The sequence below is a fragment of the Pristiophorus japonicus genome, chromosome 12, assembly GCF_044704955.1.
Source record: "Pristiophorus japonicus isolate sPriJap1 chromosome 12, sPriJap1.hap1, whole genome shotgun sequence".
Classification (NCBI taxonomy): domain Eukaryota; kingdom Metazoa; phylum Chordata; class Chondrichthyes; family Pristiophoridae; genus Pristiophorus; species Pristiophorus japonicus.
In genome coordinates, this window is record NC_091988.1 from 147,084,686 (window position 1) to 147,110,887 (window position 26,202).

The following is a 26,202-nucleotide window of genomic DNA, read 5'->3' on the forward strand; positions in this document are numbered from 1 at the left end:
GGCAAGTGGTGGAAGGTATAGCCGGGAGGCAAGGCTTCATTTAAGGGTAAGATGTCATCACCCCTCAGCCAAGTTTCCTTCAGGGTTTGAAAGGCATCAGCAGACTAACAGAGAGATACCATTAGAATTATTCACAGCCCAGATAAATAGTTATGTAACGTTGCTGAGGATTGTTTACATGATCTTTAACTTTGGTTACCAATGGATTATATTTAAGGTAAAAGTTCCTCTCTGAACCAATAACATTTTATAGCAATTACCACGCTTTGAAAACTCAGTCTCACTCCAATAACCAACTCTTACAAAAATAATTAATTTTATGACATTGTTTTCAGTTCTTGGTAGCCATGGAAACCATAGTCCTACAGCTCCCAAACTACAGAGAGAATATCAATTCTGTACAGAACCTTTAACTCGTGGAAATAATGTTTTAAAAACCACCTAACTTATACCTTGTAAATATTCCTTGCTGGCACTTAGTGTGAAAAATATTTTCAATAGCATTCCAATTAACAGAACTATATTTTTATATTGAGCGACTTAAGTTATTTCAATTAATATTTAGGGTTTTTTTTCTCCAGGATCACCACATTCAGAACCAGATGTCACCTGACTTGAGTCACTTGAGGTTAATTTGTAAATACCCAATTTTTTACCCATTTGGGTGGTTTAAGGTTCAGAAAAAGGGCGACAAAACAGACGCAGGCAACTACAAACTCATTAGTTTTTCTCCCATTCCATGTAAAATAATGGAGTCAATTATCAGGAGTAAATGTGAAGGTCACCTGTACAACAACAACCACATTAAGCTCAGTCAGCATGGATTTAGAACCTGACCAAGCTCATTGACTTCTTTTGAAGAAGTGACAACCTAATTGGATTATTATACATCTTATGGCATGATGTGACTTGACTTCCAAAAGACTTTTGATAAAGTTCCACAAAGGTTATAATTAAACTTAAAGCTATTGGAATTTAGGGTAAACCCTGGGAGTGAATGAGAAACTGGCTAAAGAGCAAGAACAACTTTGGGACAGGTTGTAGGACTAGAGGAGTTTGAGGTAGGGTGGGGCAAAGTCGGAGGAATTTATGGACGAGTACAAGCAACACTGCCTCCATGCATCGTATCTCTTTCCCCTTCTCCTACTACTGAAACCTTAATCCATGTCTTCATCATCCTGTAGGATTAACTTCTTGAATGCTCTCCTCCCCTCCTTCACCAACTCCAATTAATTCAAAACACTGTAGCCTAATTCCTCTGCTGCAAAATGTCCCAAACTCTCAACACCCCTATCTATGTTACTGGCTCCCTGCCCCTCAGTTTCAGTTTCAAGGCCCTCAGCTCAATTTCCAAATCAGTCCATAGTCTCATTTCATCTTGTAACAGCAATCTTCTCCAACCCTATGTCCCTGCATTATGCTTCTGTTCCTCTGACTCTGGATTACCACTCATCTTCCTCTTCCTCCATTGCACTCGGGGTGCTGTTCCTTCAGCCTCTACGCTCCTGGTCTCTGATATTCTTTCCCAAAACCACTTTGCCTTTATTATTCCTCTCCCATCCTACATAGGTCTCCTTAAAAGTCTCTCTATTGCTCTCCTCCTCAGCCCCATTCACACAGTTTGTATTTACGATGGTAAAACTCTCCTATTTGTTGTGAAGTAAAGAGATAATGATTATTGACATTGCCTTCAGAAAACCACTTTTATTGTTTAAAAATAAAGGTGACATTTATTACAATTCTAACTGGTTCTATTAACTTTTGTATTTGAGCCAATGAAATACTTGAGCAGTTATCTTAGAGTTAAGCCACAGAAGTGGCCCAGGATGTGAATAATCTAATTGTACAAGTCAGAACTTTGACATTTGTACTTCCCACATTACAACAGCGACTACACTCCAAAAGCTGTAAAGCGTTTTGAGGCGTCCGGTGGTCGTGAAAGGCGCTATATAAATGCAAGTCTTTCTTTCTTCTTTCTTTCTTTTAAAGTAACAAACTAACAATTGAGCCACTTAAGGTTTTGTAGCACTTTCTCTGTCTTTCCTAAAAATCTTATTTAAAAAATTTTCATATGCAGAATTAGAAAAAACTTTGTTGGAAAAGGAGAAAAGATTAATTTATTTGTCCAAAGTTTAACATAGTTATAACCTGCTAAATAAATCGATGAATTGGAATCTATTTTTACCAGGTTCAGAGCTGCCAATTAAAAAGAGAAATAATTGTTAAAAAGTACACAGATGGAATACCTCTGTACATTCCCTGTAGTTCCTGTTAACCTCTATCAGTGTTTCCCGTGATCCTTTGCTAGAAGGAGACACTGAGTAAGCTCGCTTCATATTGCTTGCCCCATTGCGTAGCCGCCATTGGATGAAGTAGGACTCGTATAGTTCTTCTATCTGGATGACAGTTGATTACAACAGTAAGATTAAAGAATTGAAATACCAGTTCCTTTAAGTGAAACTCTATAAAGAGTTTCTTCCAAAGCATTTACATTTCTAAAAACCATAAATCATTTCTCCATTTTACAATATGTAAAAATATAGAATTATTGAATCATACAGCACAGAAGGAGGCCATTCAGGCTATTGTGCTTGTGCTGGCTATTTGAAATAGCTATTCAATTAGTCCCAATCCGCTGTTCCTTGCCCATAGCCCTGCAAATGTTTCCTTTTCAAGTATATATCTAATGCTCTTTTGAAAGTTACCATTGAATCTGCTTTCACCCCCTTTAAGGCAGTGCATTCCAGATCATAAAAACTCGCTATGTAAAAAAAAATTCTCCTCATCCCCTCTCTGGTGAAGAGACTAGAGAAGCTTGGATTGTTCTTCTTAGAGCAGAGAAGGTTAAATAGAGAATTAATGGAGGTGTTGAAAATTAGAAAGGGTTTTGCCAGAGCAAGTAAGGAGAAACGGGGTTGGGCTAATATATTAGCATGGATAGAGGATTGGCTAACTAACAGAAAACAGAGAGTCGGGATAAATAGGTCATTTTCCGGTTGGCAAACAGTGACTAGTGGGGTGCTGTAGGGATCGGTGCTGGGTCCTCAACTATTTACAATCTATATTAATGACTAGGATGAAGGGACCGAGTGTAATGTAGCCAAGTTTGCTGATGATACAAAGATGGGTGGGAAAGCAAATTGTGAGGAGGACACAAACAATTTGCAAAGGGCTATAGACAGGCTAAGTGAGTGGGCAAAAATTTGGCAGATGGAGTGTAATGTGGGAAAAGGTGAGGTTATCCACTTTGCCAGAAACAAATAGAAAAGCAAATTATAATTTAAATGGAGAAAAATTGCAAAGTGCTGCAGTACAGAGGGATTTGGGGGTCCTTGTGCATGAAACACAAAAAGTTAGTATGCAGGTACAGAAGTAATCAGGAAGGCAAATGGAATGTTGACCTTTATTGCAAGGGGGATAGAGAATAAAAGCAGAGAAGTCCTGCTACAACTGTTATAGGGTATTGGTGAGGCCACACAATGCGTACGTATTTGGTCTCCAAATTTAAGGAAGGATATACTTGCATTGGAGGCTGTTCAGAGAAGGTTCACTAGGTTGATTCCGGAGATGAAGGGGTTGACTTATGAAGATAGGTTGAGTAGGTTGGGCCTATACACATTGGGGTTCAGAAGAATGAGAAGTGATCTTATCGATACATATAAGATAATGAGGGGGCTCGACAAGGTGGATACAGAGAGGATATTTTGACTCATAGCGGAAACTAAAACTAGAGGACATAGTCTTAGAATAAGTGGCTGCCCATTTAAAACTGAGATGAGGAGGAATTTCTTCTCTCAGAGGGTTGTAAATCTATAGAATTCTCTGCCCCAGAGAGCTGTGGAGGCTGGGTCGTTGAATATATTTAAGGCGGAGATAGACAGATTTTTGAGCATTAAGGGAATAAAGGGTTGTGGGGAGCGGGCGGGGAAGTGGAGCTGAGTCCATGATCAGATCAGCCATGATCTTATTAAATGGCGGAGCAGGCTCGAGGGGCCAAATGGCCTACTCCTGCTCCTATTTCTTATGTTCTTATGTTCTTAAACTGTTTCCACTGACAGAAGGGTGGTTAACCAGAGGACACAGATTTAAGGTAATTCGTAAAAGGTGAGATAAGGAGAATTGATTTTTATGCAGTGAGTTGCAGTGAGTTGTTATGATTTGGAACTCACTGCCTGAACATATAGTGGATGCAGATTCAATGGTAACTTTCAAAAGGGAATTGGATATATACTTGAAAAGGATAGATTTGCAGTGCTATGGGGAAAAAGTGGAGGAGTGTGAGTGCTGGCACAGGCATGATGGGCCGAATGTCTATAAGATTCTATGATCTGACAACCCTAATAACAAGCCTGTGGAACATTTGAAAAGCAGAGCAAGGGATCTTTGGCTGATCGCTGATCCCTCACCTCCTGCAAGTATAGGCACCATTCCAACATGCCATTCAACTACATCTCTCTATCTCACTCCCCATCTGAGCTGTATGATGTAGAAAGAGTCTGACCCTGCCAACTAGTGTGAAGAATGTCTCCCTGTATAAGTTCCTCAATTTAGGTATCCACAAATAGTATTTTTCTAACCTAAGGAACCCTGTAATTTCTTGTCCGACTGAATAACAATGAGTAAAGTTATTTGGAAAGAAAGACTGCTGAAGGTGGCAAATATATTTGGACAGCAGCAGAATATAAAAATGATATTACACCCACAGGTGAAAATGTAGCCATCGAGTATCTAACTGCGAGCAAAAGCATTAAAATTCTGTTTTATATACTATATATATGTATATAGAAATATTCTTTGCAGAAAATAAATCATGATAATTGTTCCTGGAGATCAAAAACCAGTTGACACTGGAGACTGTTAAACTTAACTATTTATTGACATACAAGATAATATTTTTTTCTACTTGTCCTCTGGATGGTGCTGAATTTATTGCCCTTCTCTAGCTCCCCTGAGAAGGCTGGGCCACATTCTAGTGATTATTATTACAACAGACTGGCTTGCTAGGCCAGTTCAGAGGGCATGAAGAGTCAATCATGTCTTTGTCGTAAAAGGGGCATTGTCACCATGTGGGGGAAATTTTGGCTCAAGCTCAGTACTATGAACAGCCCAGTAAGAAAGATCTGTTCTGGAACAGTCATACATAACCACTGAGAAAATTTGGGACTGAATTAGGCACAGCTTGCAGAGGCACGAGGTCAATATTGTAGCACTTAGCCTCTATACTATGATAGATTTGACTTTAATAATATGAAAACTCCATTACAAAAGGTCACTTGCTGCCATGGTAATATTGTGACAGAACAGGCTGTTCCTGGACATTACAGAAAATCAGCCCAGCAAAACATTTCAATGTGGTGTGGTGCAGCGTTTTCAAACAGGCTAGTAAAAAATATCACAGATTTTAACATGTGGCCATCACAGTAAAGATTACAAGGGTTGATGTTAAAAAAACAGCATATTGAACTTAAAAACTTCAGTTTGCGACTGCTCTCCAAGTGCTTGTACAACAGAAGTTTTATTTCATTCTCGCATTTCAAAAATCTGCACCTAATTCACTGAACTCGAGTGACTTTATAATTTATTAAGTTGAACCTATTGCCTCAACACACTGAAAAACTTATGTGAAACAGCAGTTAAGAGAAAGCCAAATGCATTACCCAAGACAGCTGCTTTTATTATCCATCTGAAGCCACTTGAATTTCCCTCTTTTAATTGGAAAAAACAAACAATGATTCCGTTCTTAGTGAGCTGTAAATACTTACCCTGCTGCTGTGAAACTCCAGTTTCCTGATGTATCTCTCAGTGGTCCTAATTTGCTGAAAAAGGATTGTATTTATGAGTGATCAAAACAAGTAATTAATGGCGATTACATTCTACACAGTCTCCTGATTTTCATGTTACAGTGCTGCCCTCAAAAATCACCACTAAGACGTTAGACAGTGTCAGCTGTGGCTCAGTGGGTAGCACACTCCCCTCTGAGTCAGAAGGTTGTGGGTTTCAAGTCCCACTCCAGGAACTTAAGCACATAAATCTAGGCTGACAGTCCAGTGCAGTGCTGAGGGAGTGCTGCACTGTCAGAGGTGACGTTTTTTGGATGAGGCGTTAAACGAAGGCCCCATCGGCCCTCTCAGGTGAACTTAAATCCCATGGCACTATTTCGAAGAAAAGTAGGGAAGTTATCCCTGGTGTTCTGGCCAATATTTATCCCTCCCATTTGGTGCCCGCAGCTTGTAAGCTTCCATTTAAATGAGAAAAAGAAAGACTTGCATTATATAGCGCCTTTCATGACCAGCGGACGTCCCAACACGTTTTACAGAGGTACTTTTGAATTGTTGTTATAATGTAGAAAATGCAGCAGCCAATTTCCGCACAACAAGCTCTCACAAACAGCAATGTGATTATGGCCAGATAATCTGTTTTTTAGTGATGTTGATTGAGGGATAAATATTGACCAGGACACCAGGGATAACTCCCCTGCACTTCTTCAAAATAGTATCATAGGATCTTTTACATCCAGCAGACAGGGCCTCAGTTTAACATCTCATCTGAAAGATGGCACCTCCAACAGTGCAGTACTCCCTCAGGACTGGACTAGAAGCCTAGATATTTGTACTCAATGTCCCTGATCACACAACTTTCTGACTCTGAGCCAAGGGTGCTACCCACTGAGCCACAGCTGACACTGAGAACCTAGGAATAGTGTAGGCTTCACGACAACAGCTTCAGGCAGATTGAGTGGCCACTCCCCCAGCTTCTCGCCCATTTCGGGTGCAAGTTAAAAATCCCTCTCCATATATATGAAATATAGGCTTACCTTATCTAGATCATATAAAAAAGCCTGGAATAATAATAAGGCAAATGCATTAGTATTCTGTTTTTTAAATTAAAAAAAACAGCATTATCATTCATATCAAAAAACAAGCACACTTGTGACAGTGCATTACTGGCTTTTCTTCCGAAGTGTTTCAGACCTATAAGTCACAAGCACAACGAACTGGAGTGATTTATTACAGCCCTTTCCGACCCCCTCCCCCAAAATGCATTCTGACTGATGCAATGTGCAGTTATTACGTTCAAGTGGTTTATAACCTCAGTTGCTAAATTACAAAAGCTCAACAGCACCACCTCAGCATCTTGCATTGAAATAGTCCCCTTAATGTGAGAGGGGAGGGAAGGAGGGGGGGAAAGGAGAGGGGGGGGAGGAGAAGGGGGGGGAAGGAGAAGGGGGGAAGGAGAGGGGGGGGAGGAGAAGGGGGGGGGTCAGGTCGGGTGGGGGGGGGGGGAGCGTGGGTCCGGTCCAGTCTGGGAGCGGGGAGCGGGAGTCGAGTCGGGTCAGGAGGAAGCAGGAGCTGGGCGTGGGAGGAGCCTTATGCACGCCTTCGGGCCCCTCCCACACAGTTTTGGGCGCCTGGAGCTACTGCGCGCCCACTGTAGCGCGCATGTGCAGAGGTCCCGGCACTGTTTTCAGCACAGAGACCTAGCCCTGCCCCCTACAGCTTGTGCTGCGCCGCGCCGAGGGCCAGAGGACCTGCAGGGAGCAGGAGAATCTGGAAGTTTTTTTTAGGCGCACTTTGTGGCGCGACAAACAGGCGTCCAGGTCGGGGCTGTGCCGTTCTAGGCGCGGCCCGAAACTTGGGCCCAGGGAGAGGGGAGGGATTTAAAGATGAGAACAAAAATGTCAAATTTGAGGCATTGGGGGACTATGCGCTGATGCAGGTCAATGAGGAAGGGGTGATGGGCAAGCGGGACTTGGTACAGGATAAGATTTAGGCAGCAGAGTTTTGGATGAGTTGAATTTTATGGAGAAGAGCATTGGGTAATTGAATCAGGAGGTTACAAAGGCATTGATAGTTTCAACAGCATATAGGCTGAGATAATGGCAGAGTTGGGCAATATTATTAAGATGGAGAGTGACACAGTTAATTCAGAAACTAGGATCCTGAACTTAAGGAAAGGTAACTTCGATGGTATGAGGTGTGAATTGGCTAGAATAGACTGGCAAAGGATACTTAAAGGGTTGACGGTGGATAAGCAATGGCAAACATTTAAAGATCACATGGATGAACTTCAGCAAATGTACATCCCTGTCTGGAGTAAAAATAAAACGGGGAAGGTGGCTCAACTGTGGCTAACAAGGGAAATTAAGGATAGTGTTAGAACCAAGGAAGAGGCATATAAATTGGCGAGAAAAAGTAACAAACCTGAGGACTGGGAGAAATTTAGAATTCAACAGAGGAGGTCTAAGGGTTTAATTAAGAGGGGGGAAATAGATTACGAGAGGAAGCTTGCAGAGAACATAAAAACTGACTGCAAAAGCTTCTATAAATATGTGAAGAGAAAAAGATTTGTGAAGACAAACATAGGTCCCTTGCAGTCAGATTCAGGTGAATTTATAATGGGGAACAAAGAAATGGCAGACCAATTGAACAAATACTTCGGTTCTGTCTTCACGAAGGAAGACACGAATAACCTTCCAAATGTACTAGGGGACAGTGGACCTAGTGAGAAGGAGGAACTGAAGGATATCCTTATTAGGCAGGAAATTGTGTTAGGGAAATTGATGGGATTGAAGGCTGATAAATCCCCGGGGCCTGATAGTCTGCATCCCAGAGTACTTAAGGAAATGGCCCTAGAAATAGCGGATGCATTGGTGATCATTTTCCCAACAGTCTATCGACTCTGGATCAGTTCCTATGGACTGGAGGGTAGCTAATGTAACACCACTTTTTAAAAAAGGAGGGAGAGAGAAACGGTAATTATAGACTGGTTAGCCTGACATCAGTAGTGGGGAAAATGTTGGAATCAATCATTAAGGATGAAATAGCAGTGCATTTGGAAAGCAGTGACAGAATCGATCCAAGTCATCATGGATTTATGAAAGGGAAATCATGCTTGATGAATCTTCTGGAATTTTTTGAGGATGTAACTAGTAGAGTGGACAAGGGAGAACCAGTGGATGTGGTATATTTGGACTTTCAAAAGGCTTTTGACAAGATCCCACACAAAAGATTGGCGTGCAAAGTCAAAGCGTATGGTATTGGGGGTAATGTACTGACGTGGATAGAGAACTGGTTGGCAGACAGGAAGCAGAGAGTCGGGATAAACGGGTTCTTTTCAGAATGGCAGGCAATGACTAGTGGAGTGCCGCAGGGCTCAGTGCTGGGACCCCAGCTCTTTACAATATACATCAATGATTTGGATGAAGGAATTGAGTGTAATATCTCCAAGTTTGCAGATGACACTAAACTGGGTGGCGATGTGAGCTGTGAGGGGGACGCTAAGAGGCTGCAGGGTGACTTGGACAGGTTAGGTGAGTGGGCAAATGCATGGCAGATGCAGTATAATGTGGATAAATGTGAGGTTCTCCATTTTGGGGGCAAAAACACGAAGGCAGAATATCATCTGAATGGTGGCGGATTAGGAAAAGGGGAGGTGCAACGAGACCTGGATGTCATGGTTCATCAGTCATTGAAGGTTGGCACGCAGGTACAACAGGCAGTGAAGAAGACAAATGGTATGTTGGCCTTCATAGCAAGGGGATTTGAGTATAGGAGCAGGGAGGTCTTACTGCAGTTGTACAGGGCCTTAGTGAGACCTCACCTGGAATATTGTGTTCAGTTTTGGTCTCCTAATCTGAGGAAGGATGTTCTTGCTATTGAGGGAGTGCAGCGAAGGTTCACCAGACTAATTCCAGGGATGGCTGGACTATCATATGAGGAGAGACTGGATCAACTGGGCCTTTATTCACTGGAGTTTAGAAGGATGAGAGGGGATCTCATAGAAACGTATAAGATTCTGACGGGACGGGACAGGTTAGATGCAGGAAGAATGTTCCCGATGTTGGGGAAGTCCAGAACCAGGGGACATAGTCTTAGGATAAGGGGTAGGCCATTTAGCACTGAGATGAGGAGAAACTTCTTCACTCAGAGAGTTGTTAACCTGTGGAATTCCCTGCCGCAGAGAGTTGTTGATGCCAGTTCATTGGATATATTCAAGAGGGAGTTAGATATGGCCCTTACGGCTAAGGAGAATCAAGAGGTATGGAGAGAAAGCAGGAAAGGGGCACTGAGGGAATGATCAGCCATGATCTTATTGAAAGGCGGTGCAGGCTCGAAGAGCCGACTGGCGTACTCTTGCACCTATTTTCTATGTTTCTATGTCTATTACAGAGAAAAGACTGCCTTGGTAATGGAGAGGGTATATAGAATTCCAAGGTTGTGAACAATCTGATTCAGCCTGAAACAGTGGCCAATGAAGGGGATGGGGTCAGTGGTGAGAGTACGGAGTTTGTGGTGGAGCTTGAAGACAATGGATGACATTCATAATATTTGTCATCCGTGGACTGGAAATAGGTTTACGAAATTATAATAGTGTTTTCTCTCTCTACATTAATATAAGCAAATTTGTCACAAGATTAATAATTTTATGGATAATAATAATCCTTTGGTCGTGCATTGGTTAATATATTTGCATTAAAATATTTGTGGGATATTTTAATACATTTATTAACCTATAGGTAATTGTTTAAAATAGCATGCAAAGAAGTATTATGCCAGTTCTGTACAGTACCAGTGAATTAAATTCCTGTGACATTTCTTGAATAAAATAGTAAGTGCTTTATAAAAACATAAGAACATAAGAAATAGGAACAGGAGTAGGCCATATGACCCCTCAAGCCTGCTCCGCCATTCAATAAGATCATGGCTGATCTGATCATGGACTCAACTCCACTTCCCCATCCACTCCCCATAACCCCTTATCCCCTTATCGCTCAAGAAATTGTCTATTTCTGTCTTAAATTTATTCAGTGTTCCAGCTTCCACAGCTCTCCGAGGCAGCAAATTCCACAGATTTACAACCCTCTGAGAGAAGAAATTTCTCCTCATCTCAGTTTTAAATGGGCAGCCCCTTATTCTAAGATTATGCCCTCTAGTTCTCGTCTCCCCCATCAGCGGAAACATCCTCTCTGCATCCACCTTGTCAAGCCCCCTCATCATTTTATAAATTTCGATAAGATCACCTCTCATTCTTCTGAATTCCAATGTGTAGAGGCTCAACTTACTCAACCTTTCCTCATAAGTCAACCCCCTCATTCCCGGAATCAACCTAGTGAACCTTCTTTGAACTGCCTCCAAAGCAAGTATATCCTTTCTTAAATATGGAAACCAAAACTGTACGTAGTATTCCAGGTGTGGCCTCATCAATACCTTGTATATCTGTAGCAAGACTTCCCTGCTTTTATACTCCATCCTCTTTGCAATAAAGGCCAACATACTATTGGCCTTCCTGATCACTTGCTGTACCTGCATACTATCCTTTTGTGTTTCATGCACAAGTACCCCCAGGTCCCGCTGTATTGCGGCACTTTGCAATCTTTCTCCATTAAAATAATAATTTACATGTTGGGTTTTATGTTCAATTTGTTTTTTGGAGAAAACATGTGTATTTATAATATTCTAGACCAAAACCTTAATTTTGAAGTACTTTTAAATTGCAACTAACAGAACTCAACAATAAATGATAGATTAGTATCATCGAAACATAGATATTTACGGCACAGAAGGAGGCCATTTGCTCCATTGTGTCTGCGCTGGTCAAAAAAGAGCTATCCAGCATAATCCCACTTTTCAGCTCTTGATCCGTAGCCTTGCAGTTTAAGGCACCTCAAGTGCAGTAAACTGCCGTAGACATTAATGAATACTATGGGATGAATTTTATTCTCCTAGTATGTGTCGCCATCAGAAACATCCCAAAGCATTGTTTAACGAGACCTGGGTGTCATGGTACATCAGTCATTGAAGGTTGGCATGCAGGTACAGCAGGCGGTTAAGAAGGCAAATGGCATGTTGGCCTTCATAGCGAGGGGATTTGAGTACAGGGGCAGGGAGGTGTTGCTACAGTTGTACAGGGCCTTGGTGAGGCCACACCTGGAGTATTGTGTATAGTTTTGGTCTCCTAACTTGAGGAAGGACATTCTTGCTATTGAGGGAGTGCAGCGAAGATTCACCAGACTGATTCCCGGGATGGTGGGACTGACCTATCAGGAAAGACTGGATCAACTGGGCTTGTATTCACTGGAGTTCAGAAGAGTGAGAGGGGACCTCATAGAAACGTTTAAAATTCTGACGGGTTTGGACAGGTTGGATGCAGGAAGAATGTTCCCAATGTTGGGGAAGTCCAGAACCAGGGGTCACAGTCTAAGGATAAGGGGTAAGCCATTTAGGACCGAGATAAGGAGAAACTTCTTTACCCAGAGAGTGGTGAACCTGTGGAATTCTCTACCACAGAAAGTAGTTGAGGCCAATTCACTAAATATATTCAAAAGGGAGTTAGATGAAGTCCTTACTACTCGGGGGATCAAGGGGTATGGCGTGAAAGCAGGAAGGGGGTACTGAACTTTCATGTTCAGCCATGAACTTGTTGAATGGCGGTGCAGGCTAGAAGGGCTGAATGGCCTGCTCCTGCACCTATTTTCTATGTTTCTATGTTTCTATGTTAACTCATCATGAATCACACCAAATTAATATTAGCTCCTTTATTTTCATTAGGAAAGCAGCATTTAGGCCTTTGAAAACCTTGACTCATCAGGATCACAATGCTGTAAGCTTGAACGTGTTTCATATTTGGTGACAAAGTACCAAAGTACCACTGGGATTGTAACTGGTTCACCCTCGCTGAATATAATTAAAATAACATGAGCTGTATTAATAACTCCCTCCAACCCCCACCCTCTACCTTCCCCATCATGCTACTCCACAAATGTAATGAATGCACTGATATTAACTTGGACTCTTAACCACCTCTCAGTTCAGAGCAATTAGGGATGTGTAACAAATGCTGGCCTTGCCAGTGATGCACATATCCCATGAATGAAGTAAGAATGTGACACATAGTCTATGCTGCTCCAGTGCTATCAGTTTTCTGAAACTCCACCAAGAATTCAAAAAGCAGATAACCAGAAACAGTGGAAAAGTGCAACCCAAGGTTGCCTGTCTTGCTCTAAAGTCATATTAAATGAACATTCATTTTGTTAATTTTTTTTTTACATACCAGTCTGGAGTTTCTTTTCATGTCTTTCTGTTGCATGGTTAGCAAATCCAATTCACTTTGATGCGTTTCGAGATACTTACTGCAACAAAATAACATAACCATTAATCCACAAAAATGTAACATTTTCCAAACAACATTCTGCCTCACGGTCTTTTCTCTGTATTAGAAGGAGGTTATTGCCACATGAGCGGTTTCCACAGAAACTCGATTCCTGTTAGAGCTGTGAGCTGCTCACACACAAACACTACGTCTGAGCAGATGGCTGAATTTGCAGACTAAACTTTATTAAGGCCACGTGTCAAAAAGCTTAAGTCACACCTCTGGGGCTCAATCACCATTTTAGGTGAGGTTCATCTGGTACTGTTATACCCACCTGATCTGGGGAGGAGTATCTGCCCAGTAAAATGGGCACCATCAGCTGTGGCTCAAGTGGTAGCATTCTCGCCTGAGTCAGAAGGTGGTGGGTTTTCAAGTCCCGCTCCAGAGACAAAATTCCGATACTGCAGTGCAGTACTGATGGGGTGCTGCACTGTCAGAAGTGCTGTCTTTCAGATGAGACATTAAACCGAGGCCCCGACTGCCCTCTCAGGTGGATGTAAAAGATCACATGGCTCTATTTGAAGAAGAGCAGGGGAGCTCAACATTTATCCCTCAACCAACATCACTAAAACAGATTATCTGTTCATTATCACGTTGGTGTTTGTGGGAGCTTGCTGTGCGCAAATTTGCTGCCACGTCTCCCAAATTACAACACTGACTACACTTCAAAAGTACTTAATTGGCTGTAAAGCACTTTGGGACTTTGTGAAAAGTGCTTTATAAATGCAAGACTTTGTTTTTATTAAATTCCATTTAAATGTTGACACAGCATTTAAAAGGCATTGGTCCATGAAAGGAAGTAGTTATACAGGCTTTGTAACTTAAACAGTGGGTATATATAACATTCCTTCACTTGTATCAGAGGAGGGGAAAAAACATAAGTACATGATAGCCTAAAGAGAAAATCCAAATGTGAAGGGACAGAATTAGAACATAAGAGCATAAGAATTAGGAACAGGAGTAGGCCTTCTAGCCCCTCGAGCCTGCTCCGCCATTCAAAAAGATCATGGCTGATCTGGCCGTGGACTCAGCTCCACTTACCCGCCCGCTCCCCGTAACCCTTAATTCTCTTATTGGTTAAAAATCTATCTATCTGTGATTTGAATACATTCAATGAGCTAGCCTCAACTGCATCCTTGGGCAGAGAATTCCACAGATTCACAACCCTCTGGGAGAAGAAATTCCTTCTCAACTCGGTTTTAAATTGGCTCCCCCGTATTTTGAGGCTGTACCCCCTAGTTCTAGTCTCCCCGACCAGTGGAAACAACCTCTCTGCCTCTATCTTGTCTATCCCTTTCATTATTTTAAATGTTTCTATAAGATCAGCCCTCATCCTTCTGAACTCAAATGAGTAAAGACCCAGTCTACTCAATCTATCATCATAAGGTAACCCCCTCATCTCCGAAATCAGCCTAGTGAATCGTCTCTGTACCCCTCCAAGGCTAGTATATCCTTCCTTAAGTAAGGTGACCAAAACTGCACGCAGTACTCCAGGTGCGGCCTCACCAATACCCTGTACAGTTGTAGCAGGACCTCCCTGCTTTTGTACTCCATCCCTCTTGCAATGAAGGCCAACATTCCATTCACCTTCCTGATTACCTGCTGCACCTGCAAACTAACTTTTTGGGATTCATGCACAAGGAGTTCAACCTGACTGCCTGCCTCTCTTCCGCTCTTACATCCGGTCCAGGGTGTCCTTGGAAATGGAGCACGCGGTGTCCACCGGTACGCTCGCGGCCTTCCGCGAGAGGTGGGCACCGGACGGACTGGAGTGCATCATCACGCCCGGCAACCAAATTTTAATTTGATTTTACGTTTTAAAATTTAATTTGTTTTAATTGCTGGTGCTTTTAGTGTCCCCCTTCCCTTTTATAGGGGGCACTGGGAAAAAATGTGATTTTAGTGCCCCAAAAAAAAAGAAAAACACAAAAAAAAAAGGAAAAAAAAAAAGGGCCTTGTAAATGTCTGGTGTGTCATCCAGATTGGGTGGCACGGTTTAATGTTTTGTTTTACAGATAAACTCTAAAAGAGTTTCATGCACAAGGACCCCCAGGTCCCTCTGCACCGCAGCATGTTGTAATTTCTCCCCATTCAAATAATATTCCCTTTTCCTGTTTTTTTTTCCAAGGTGGATGACCTCACATTTTCCATCATTGTATTCCATCTGCCAAACCTTAGCCCATTCGGTTAACCTATCCAAATCTCTTTGCAGCCTCTCTGTGTCCTCTACACAACCCACTTTCCCACTAATCTTTGTGTCATCTGCAAATTTTGTTACACTACACTCTGTCCCCTCTTCGAGGTCATCTATGTATATTGTAAACAGTTGTGGTCCCAGCACTGATCCCTGTGGCACACCACTACCCATCGATTTCCAACCCGAAAAGGACCCATTTATCCCGACTCTCTGCTTTCTGTTAGCCAGCCAATTCTTGATCCATGCTAATACTTTTCCTCTGACTCCGCGTACCTTTATCTTCTGCAGTAACCTTTTGTGTGGCACCTTATCGAATGCCTTTTGGAAATTGATGGTACATTTTGTAAGGATGTCCAGGGATAGGCTCCAGGGAAATTTTGAATTTTGCCATTACAAATGATATATTCTGGTTAAATTTAAGCAGTTTTATACTTCACAATTAATACTTTTATTTATCTTAGGAAAGTAAAATTAAAGTGGCATTTACATTTTTAACACACTCACTCCGACCATCATCTACCCAAAGACTACCTCAACTGTAACTCGCTAACATCCAATCCTTCCAAGTCTCTGTCCAAGTTCACAGAGATATCTACCCTTCTGCACCCAGGTCACAGACACCCAGTACCCTATCCCACTCTCTATCCTTCTCTTCTCCTCCTGTACCCCAGTTTATACTAGCACTCTTCTCCCTCCCCTTCCTCAATTCAAGCAGTACTCTTCTCTACCTCCAATCCAATTAATTCTGGTATTCATCTCCCACTAATACAAAAACAATATACTGCGGATGCTGGAAATCTGAAATAAAAACAGAAAATGCTGGAAATACTCAGCAGGTCAGGCAGCATCTGTGGAGAGAGAAACAGAGTTAAAGTTTCAGGTCGATGAGCCTTCTCTGAAAAAAGGTCATCGACCTGAAATGTTAACTTTATTTCTCTCTCCACAGATACTGCCTGACCTGCTGAGTATTTCCAGCATTTTCTGTTTTTATTTCATCTCCACTCCCCTAGTTCAAGGTAGCACTATTCTTCTCCGTCTCTCTCCTTCATCCCTCACCCCAAAACATCGCTTCCAGCTTGTCCTCCCTTCTCCCCTAAAGCCCGATCTATTCCTCCCCACTCTGCTCCCTTGGTCCCATTCCTACCCGTTTCTGGTGGCTAATGCAGAGCAACAGGTCCCTTTGTCCTCTCAATGTATCTTCTAGCCTTAATGGCAGAGATTGCGGCCTCTATATACTGTCGGCAGGAACTCAAGTTCTCAGAAGAATTATGCAGAGGATGCAACAGCTGCCGTTAGTGTTTGGTGTACCATTGAGAGGATAGAGAGGCTTGTTCTGGTGCATTGGAGGAGTAGAACTGGGGCAAGCAGGGCTCAGTCTATGCTAACTTTTATCAGCAAACGTTGACATGATGACTGTACCCCCAAAATACTGATGTGAGCATGAAACACTGATCGTTGGCAAGTATAACATCTGAAGCGATCATTAATCTAAAGGGTCAGCACTTTGACTAATTTAACCAGATAACGCTATAGCATAAATAAATGACTAATGCTGAATGGAGCAAGTTGTACTTTACATGGTTCTTTTAGGTCGTAGTACAATTTACAAAGGGTCTCACTTTAGGCCTTTCCGCAATGACTTGTATATTTTCTCCACACGGTTAGGCTGTGGCTCCGAACTGATGGAACTTTTCTGTGAAGGGACATGCCTCTTTACTGATTTTACTGAGGGCATTCTTGACATTGGAGAACTTCTGCAAAAGAAAATTGTTGCATTGTTAATTCATTCTGAAAGAACAAAATATATTTGAATGTCTGCTAGTTTTCATACTATAACTATCCCATGTGCCTGGAAGACTATGTTGCTAAGGTAGATTACTATACTTCGCAATGAACAAAATAATCCTCATTCTGTAACCAAACATCTTGGGGGGGTTACTCTTGGGTTTTGTAAAAACGAAATAAGAAGGGCTCAATGTTATCTTTGTTTAGCATGCAGACAAATTTAATCTGGCTGAATTAGTAATGGATCGATACCATTGTCTTCTTTTAATTTTTCCCAATTAAATAGCATGGGTACAAATCACAGGGCTATAGTTTTTGAATGTGTGACCAAATCTATTGGAAAACATTTAAATGATGTGGAGTTGACATTATTATTGCCCCTCTGCCTGGTCTGATCTTCCCATTTCCCTATTTGCCTCTATTCCCATACACTCCGGTCAGAGCTCTAATGTCTCTTCATTCTCTCTGATGTTCTTTTTGCCACCCATCATTTCCTCCTCATACCAAGCCCCCTATTCTTGTCATAGAATCATTGAATTTACAGCATGGAAAGAGGTCATTTTGGCCCATTGTGTCCACACCGGCTGACAAAGAGCTATCCAGCCTAATCCCACGTTCCAGCTCTTGATCAATAGCCTTGTAGGTTCTGCATTTTAAGTGTACATTCAAGTACATTTTAAATGCTATGAGGATTTCTGTCTCTACCATCCTGTCGGGCAGTGAGTTCCAGACCCCCACCACCCTCTGGGTGAAAAAAATCCCCCTCAACTCCCCTCTAAACCTCCTACCAATTACTTTAAATCTATGCCCCCTGGTTGTTGACGCTTCTGCTAAGGGAAATAGATCCTTTCTATCCACTCTATCTAGGCTCCTCATAATTTTATATACCTCAATAAGGTCTCCCCTCAGCGTCCTCTGTTCTAAAGAAAACAAACCCAGCCTATCCAATCTTTCCTCATAGCTAAAATTCTCCAGTCCAGGCAACATGTTTGTAAATCTCCTCTGTACCTTCTCTGGTGCAATCACATCTTTCTTCTACTGTTGTAACCAGAACTGCATGCAGTACTCTAGCTGTGGCTCAACTAGTGTTTTATATAGTTCAAGCATAACCTCCCTGGTCTTGTATTCTATATTGTCTACCCAATCTTTTTTGATAAAACAGCACTATTCTCCCAGCAAGAGAGGATCAGGGAGAGGGTTAGCCTCATTCATGCTCTGAGACAACCTACTTTTACATGTTGCTGCTTCAGCAAGGTGGGAAAATCATGAATTTGTTGCTTTCATGAATTGTGCTTGCCAGACAAGGCTCTATGCGAACCTATCACTTCATATGGGTAGCAGAATTTTGCTGTGACCTTAACAGAGGAGGAATCCACTGAGACTACCCCTCTGTGGACTATGGTAGCAACCTTGATGACTCCTGTACAAGTTTTAAATTAAATATATGTGTTGGTCATAAAATTTCTCAGCAATCAATAGCAAATTAAATCTAGAACAATTGTTAATACTCATCCGACAACATGCATTGATTACTGATATCTGTGCTGATCACCTAGAAACAAGCCCCAAACTGAATATCACCATCTTATAAAATCCATTGTATGTAGTTATTTTTTTAAATACACTAACGTGATCTCGAACTAGTAAAGCAATAATCTAATCTTTGAGTTCATGTAACTTACAAATTACTTTGTCTTTGTTGTTTTCGTTTATGATGTCATCTGCCCCCATTAATCAAATTACTGCCTTGAAATCACTGCCACATATTGCTATTTATTTCTTGTTTCTACTTTGCAATTTCTCCTTTCTTTTCTATTTGTCTTCACGTTGTTCTCCACTGAAGAGTAGAAGTGGGCTGAAATCCTCAAATATAACATAATGCACCGAGAAACTTTCCAAATACGTGAGCACAAGAATGGAGACTGTGAATAAAGTTTGCTTCCGGTGCCCTGAATTCCTACAATGTTTACCATTTTTCACAGTTGACATTTTACAGATTGTAGTTTGTGGATTTGATATCCGATTGGAAACACATGCATATTTTGAACACTGCGAAGGAAATTTAGAACTCAAAGGGTTACAAAGCATATCATACACATGAATCATTTCTTTGAGGATTGTCGTCTTTGCACTACTTCCAAAAATTCCACAACATGAGGATTTTACAGTTTGTTTAGTAAACTTTAAAAAAAACATGCCTCACTGATTTCATGATCTGTCGATGGGTTTCTGTTTTTTTTAAAAATCCGTGCATCCTTGCAAAATATCCTTTCAGAAAATAAGTAAAAGTAAAGCAACTTGTTTTTCAGAATCGAAACAGCTCTGTAAGCTTGATTGTCCTTTGGCTGTTACATTTATCGCCCTATTGTTCCAATGATTTTGTCTGGCAACTTACAAGTAAATTATTCCCCACATGGATAGTAATGATGTCTCACCCACACTTATTTAAATTTACTCGAGATATGTCGACTGGAGGGAATTGTGGAGGGGGAGTTGAAAATAATTATGAAAATTTCTCCAATTTCATCACTGGACTGGATGCTGTTCCCTCACATCTCCCCGAGTGAAGTATAAACACCACGATACTGACGAGGGAAATGGATATATTCAAAAGGCGTCTTATTATTATGTGGTGCATCACAACTGTTTACCATGTGTGATAAACTACTCCCACCTGCCCACTGCCAATCCGCATTAATCCTCAAAAAGGTTGATGTACTATACTAGCCTCTTTAACATTGAATGACAACTGAAAAAAGATTCCTTCAGTTAGGCCTTTCTGCGGATCAACGATAACTTGCATTTATATAGCTCCTTGACACAATAATATGTCCCAAGATGCTTCACAGGAGCGATCTATCAGATAAAATTTGACATCAAGCCACATGCAGAGATATTTGGACAGGTGAAAGAGGTAGATTTTAAGGAAAGTCTTAAAGGAAGAGCGAGGGATAGAGGTGGAGACATTTAGGGAGGGAATTCCAGAGATTCAGGCCTAGGCAGTTGAAGGCACGGCCACTAATGGTAGGAAGATGGAAATCAGGGGAAGCACAAAGGCCAGAACTGGAGGAATGCAGAGATCTCTGAGTATTGTAGGGCTGGAGGACGTTACAGAGATAAGAAGGGGGGAGGTCATGAAGGGATTTGAAGACGAGGATGAGAATTTTAAATTGGAGGTTTTGCCAGACCCGGAGCCGATGTAGGTCAGTGAGCACATTAGGATCGTGTAATATTATTGTGTATTAACATTGCAATGGCTTCTCCTCGTTGCAATGGATGCTGACCCTCTACAGTGAAGTCATAATAGATTTATTTTTTTAAGAAATCCATTTAGGATGCTTTGCACAAACTAACAGTATGCTGTGTAGAGCAACAAGCATGTACTTTAACATTGGGTTAGAATGAAATCCATAAACTTCATATAATGCTCACTTGCTTTAGAAAGGAAACAGAACCCTTTGGTTAACTCTTTCAATACCATAGGACAGTTTCCTCACCAGCTAAAGTATGCAAGTGGATTAAAGTGCAACCTTGCCACTGCCTCTCAATCAGCTATTCCATGTAGTCATTTTGAATTGGCCCAAATTAAATAGCAGTGGAGAACATTAGCTGGAAATAAATCTAGACACTGTTTCCTGCAGCTTTAACACCTGTTTTAAATGAGTTTAATTTCAGATTAAGCCCCCAAGCAATCTATGTGAAATGTTCACAGCTTGTTATTTGCAATGTGTCTGACAGCAGGCGAACTAGGAACATCCATTTAGAATATTGACTGAGTGATAGAAATTACATTGCCTGGATTCTCCTGTTACCGGACCAGGGCTGTGGTTAACACAAGTCTGATTGAATACTGCTGTTGTATCACTGCTACTGGATGATGTGAGTTTCGAACATAACTTAAATTATGAATTTTTCATATTGGTGGCAAATCTAAACCCATGGAAAATATGATTGGTTTTTTAAAAATCTATCAGAAAGTTTATTATCCAATAGGGAAATTCAAAGTATTGGCTACAGAATAAAAGATGCACTTTAGAGAATAAAAACTGATTTATAATTATGTCCTCACAGACAGAGAGAGGCCTAGATCATCATCTTCAGCTGTTGTACCACCACAATTGCAAAAACGTGGGAATTGTGTCCGCCCTGCAGACGACCACTGATCTTGACAGACAACCTAATTTTAAATATTTTGGCTGGACTCCTACAGTGTTTTTGCCATCTGGAGCAGCTTAAAGGAGCCCATCTCTTTCAGGTTAGGGAAAAGAATCTGGCCTCTACTAGATCCACCATTGTTTGGTGATTGATTGTGCTCCCTTGGGTGAAAGAGAGTCCCAGCAACAATGGACAGCAGTAACTCACTGGCATCAGGCGCTGCTATTGTGGTAATCACTCTCTCATTATCACCTTATTTGGTTACACCCATTCCTTTTTGGGTGGTTGCTTCCACCGTCCAACAGACGGAAGATCAGTACGGATAGAGAGCCAGCAGGAATCACCCCACTGAACACGAACACCAGCCCAAGTTACATGGGAAATTCCTCCCGGAGTTATTTGTCTGTTATGTCAGTTCAATACGCAATATAATAGATAATTTAGAAACTTCTAATACAACATTTTCCAACAGTCTATCAACTCTGGATCAGTTGCTATGGACTGGAGGGTAGCTAATACAATAGAAACATAGAAACATAGAAAATAGGTGCAGGAGTAGGCCATTCAGCCCTTTGAGCCTGCACCACCATTCAATAAGATCATGCCTGATCATTTCCTCAATATCGCTTTCCTGCTTTCTCTCCATACCCCTTGATCCCCTTAGTCGTAAGGGCCATATGTTACTCCCTCTTGAATATATCCAATGAACTGGCATCAATAACTCTCTGCGGTAGGGAATTCCACAGGTTAACAACTCTCTGAGTGAAGAAGTTTCTCCTCATCTCAGTCCTAAATGGCCGACCCCTTATCCTGAGACTGTGTCCCCTGGTTCTGGACTACCCCATCATCGGGAACATTTTACCCGCATCTAACCTGTCCCGTCCCGTCAGAATCTTATATGTTTCCTCTCTCATCCTTCTAAACTCCAATGTATAAAGGCCCAGTTGATCCAGTCTCTCCTTATATGTCAGTCCTGCCATCCCGGGAATCAGTCTGGTGAACCTTTGCTGCACTCCGACAATAGCAAGAACGTCCTTCCTCAGATTAGGAGACCAAAACTGAACACAATTTTCAAGGTGCGGCCTCACCAAGGCCCTGTACAACTGCAGTAAGACGTCCCTGCTCCTATACTCAAATCCCCTAGCAATGAAGGCCAACATACCATTTGCCTTCTTCACCACCTGCTGTATGCCAACTTTCAATGACTGATGAACCATGACACCCAGGTCTCGTTGCACCTCCCCTTTTCCTAATCTGCCGCCATTCAGATAATATTCTGTCTTCGCGTTTTTGCCCCCAAAATGGATAACCTCACATTTATCCACATTATACTGCATCTGCCATGCATTTGCCCACTCACCTAACCTGTCCAAGTCACCCTGCAGCCTCCTAGCGTCCCGCTCACAGCTCACACCACCACCCAGTTTAGAGTCATCTGCAAACTTGGAGATATTACACTCGATTCTTTAATCCAAATCATTGACGTATATTGTAAAGAGCTGGGGTCCCAGCACTGAGCCCTGCGGCACTCCACTAGTCACTGCCTGCCATTCTGAAAAGGACCCATTTATCCGTACTCTCTGCTTCCTGTCTGCCAACCAGTTCTCTATCCTCGTCAGTATATTACCCCCAATACCATGTGCTTTGATTTTGCACACCAATCTCTTGTGTGGGACATTGTCAAAAGCCTTTTGAAAGTCCAAATACACCAAATACACTGGTTCTCCCTTGTCCAGTCTACCAGTTACAGCCTCAAAATATTCCAGAAGATTTGTCAAGCATGATTTCCTCTTCATAAATCCATGCTGACTTGGACCGATCCTGTCACTGCTTTCCAAATGTGCTGCTATTTCATCCTTAATAATTGATTCCAACATTTTCCCCACTACTGATGTCAGGCTAACCGGTCTATAATTATCCGCTTTCTCTCTCCCTCCCTCCCTTTCTAAAAAGTGGTGTTACATTAGCTACCCTCCAGTCCATAGGAACTGATCCAGAGTCAATTGACTGTTGGAAAATGATTAGCAATGCATCCATTATTTCTAGGGCCACTTCCTTAAGTACTCTGGGATGCAGACTATCAGGCCCCGGGGATTTATCGGCCTTCAATCCCATCAATTTCCCTAACATAATTTCCTGACTAATAAGGATATCCTTCAGTTCCTCCTTTTCGCTAGACCCTCGAACCCCTAGTATTTACGGAAGGTTATTTGTGTCTTCCTTAGTGAAGACAGATCCAAAATATTTGTTCAATTGGTCTGCCATTTCTTTGTTCCCCATTATAAAGCTTACTCTCATACTCTATTTACCCGTCCTAATTAAGCCCTTAGTCTTCCTCTGCTGAATTCTAAATTTCTCCCAGTCCTCAGATTTGTTACTTTTTTTGGCCAATTTATATGCCTCTTCCTTGGATTTAACACTATCTCTAATTTCCCTTGTTAGCCACAGTTGAGCCACCTTCCCCGTTTTATTTTTACTCCAGACAGGGATGCACAATTGCTGAAGTTCATCCATGTGATCCTTAAATGTTTGCCATTGCCTATCCACCATCAACCCTTTAAGTATCATTTGCCAGTCTATTCTAGTCAATTCACGCCTCAAACCATCAGTTACCTTTCCTTAAGTTCAGGACCCTAGTTTCTGAATTAACGGTGTCACTCTCCATCTTAATAAAGAATTCTACCATGCTATGATCACTGTTCCCCAAGGGGCCTTGCACAACAAGATTGCTAATTAGTCCTTTCTCATTACACATCACCCAGTCTAGGATGGCCAGCTCCCTAGTTGGTTTCTCGACATATTGGTCTAGAAAACTATCCCTAATACACTCCAGGAAATCCTCCTCCACCGCATTGCTACCAGTTTGGTTAGCCCAATCAATATGTAGATTAAAGTCACCCATGATAACTGCTGTACCTTTATTGCACGCATTCCTAATTTCTTGTTTGATGCTGTCCCCAACCTTACCACTACTGTTTGGTGGTCTGTACACAACTCCCACAAACATTTTCTACCCCTTGGTATTCCGTAGCTCCACCCATACCGATTCCACATCATCCAAGCTAATGTCCTTTTTTACTATTGCATTAATTTCCTCTTTAACCAGCAATGCCACCCCGCCTACTTTTCCTTTCTGACCATCCTTACTAAATGTTGAATACCCCTGGATGTTGAGTTCCCAGCCTTAGTCACCCTGGGGCCATGTCTCCGTCATGCCAATTACATCATACCCGTTAACTGCGATCTGCACAGTTAATTCGTCCACCTTATTCCGAATACTCCTCGCATTGAAGCACAGAGCCTTCAGACTTGTCTTTCTAACACACTTTGCCCTTTTAGAATTTTGGTGTAATGTGGCCCTTTTTGCTTTTTGCCTTAGGTTTCTCTGCCCTCCACTTTTACTTTTCTTCTTTCTATCTTTTGCTTCTGCCCCCATTCTACTTCCCTCTGTCTCCCTGAATAGGTTCCCATCCCCCTGCCATATTAGTTTAACTTCTTCCCAATAGCACTAGCAAACACTCCCCCTAGGACATTGGTTCCGGTCCTGCCCGGTTTGTACTGGTCCCACCTCCCCCAGAACCGGTTCCAATGTCCCAGGAATTTGAATCCCTCCCTTGTGCACCACTCCTCAAGCCACATATTCATTTGAGCTATCCTGCGATTCCTACTCTGACTAGCACATGGCACTGGTAGCAATCCTGAGATTACTACTTTTGAGGTCCAACTTTTTAATTTAGCTCCTAGCTCCGCTTTTTAAAAAAAGGAGGGGGAGAGAAAACGGGGAATTATAGACCAGTTAGCCTGACATCCGTAGTGGGGAAAATGTTGGAATCAATTATTAAAGATGAAATAGAGCGCTTTTGGAAGCAGTGACAGGATCGGTCCAAGTCAGTATGGATTTATGAAAGGGAAATCATGCTTGACAAATCTTCTAGAATTTTTTGAAAATGTAACTAATAGAGCGGACAAGGGAGAACCAGTGGATGTGGTATATTTGGACTTTCAAAAGGCTTTTGACAAGGTCCCACACAAGAGATTATTGTGCAAAATCAAAGCACATGGTATTGGGGGTAATGTATTGACGTGGATAGAGAACTGGTTGGCAGACAGGAAACAGAGAGTACGGATAAATGGGTCCTTCTCAGAATGGCAGGCAGTGACTACTGGGGTGCCGCAGGGCTCAGTGCTGGAACCCCAGCTATTTACAATATACATCAATGATTTAGATGAAGGAATTGAGTGTAATATCTCCAAGTTTGCAGAGGACACTAAGCTGGGTGACGGTGTGAGCTGTGAGGAGGATGCTAAGAGGCTGCAGGGTGACTTGGACAGGTTAGGTAAGTGGGCAAATGCATGGCAGATGCTGTATAATGTGGATAAATGTGAGGTTATCCATTTTGGGGGCAAAAACGCAAAGACAGAATATTATCTGAATGGCGGCAGATTAGGAAAGGGGGAGATGCAACGAGACCTGGGTGTCATGGTATATCAATCATTGAAAGGTGGCATGCAGGTACAGCAGGTGGTGAAGAAGGCAAATGGCATGTTGGCCTTTATAGCCAGGGGATTTGAATATAGGAGCAGGGAGGTCTTAATGTAATTGTACAGGGCCTTGGTTAGGCCTCACCTGGAATATTGTGTTCAGTTTTGGTCTCCTAATCTGAGGAAGGACGTTCTTGCTGTTGAGGGAGTACAGTGAAGGTTCACCAGACTGATTCCCGGGATGACAGGACTGACATATGAGGAGAGACTGGATCGACTGGGCCTGTATTCACTGGAGTTTAGAAGAATGAGAGGAGATCTCATAGAAACATATAAAATTCTGACGGGACTGGACAAGCTGGATGCATGAAGAATGTTCCCGATGTTGGGGAAGTCCAGAACCAGGGGTCACAGTCTAAGGATAAGGGGTAAGC

At 42.1% G+C, this 26,202-nt stretch overlaps 1 protein-coding gene across 6 annotated transcripts in view; it reads right to left on the bottom strand.

Annotated features, from left to right (window-relative positions):
• Positions 1-26,202, bottom strand: part of ripor3 (RIPOR family member 3) — a 227,936-nt gene that overhangs the window by 95,546 nt on the left and 106,188 nt on the right. For all 6 annotated transcript variants that reach the window (XM_070896021.1, XM_070896019.1, XM_070896020.1 and 3 more), the window contains exons 3-7: positions 16,966-17,100; positions 13,051-13,129; positions 6,815-6,838; positions 5,763-5,816; positions 2,247-2,396 (exon numbers count right to left, since the gene is read on the bottom strand). In XM_070896021.1, the coding sequence (XP_070752122.1) occupies positions 2,247-2,396; positions 5,763-5,816; positions 6,815-6,838; positions 13,051-13,129; positions 16,966-17,100 (442 nt within the window). The remainder of the gene's footprint in view (positions 1-2,246; positions 2,397-5,762; positions 5,817-6,814; positions 6,839-13,050; positions 13,130-16,965; positions 17,101-26,202) is intronic.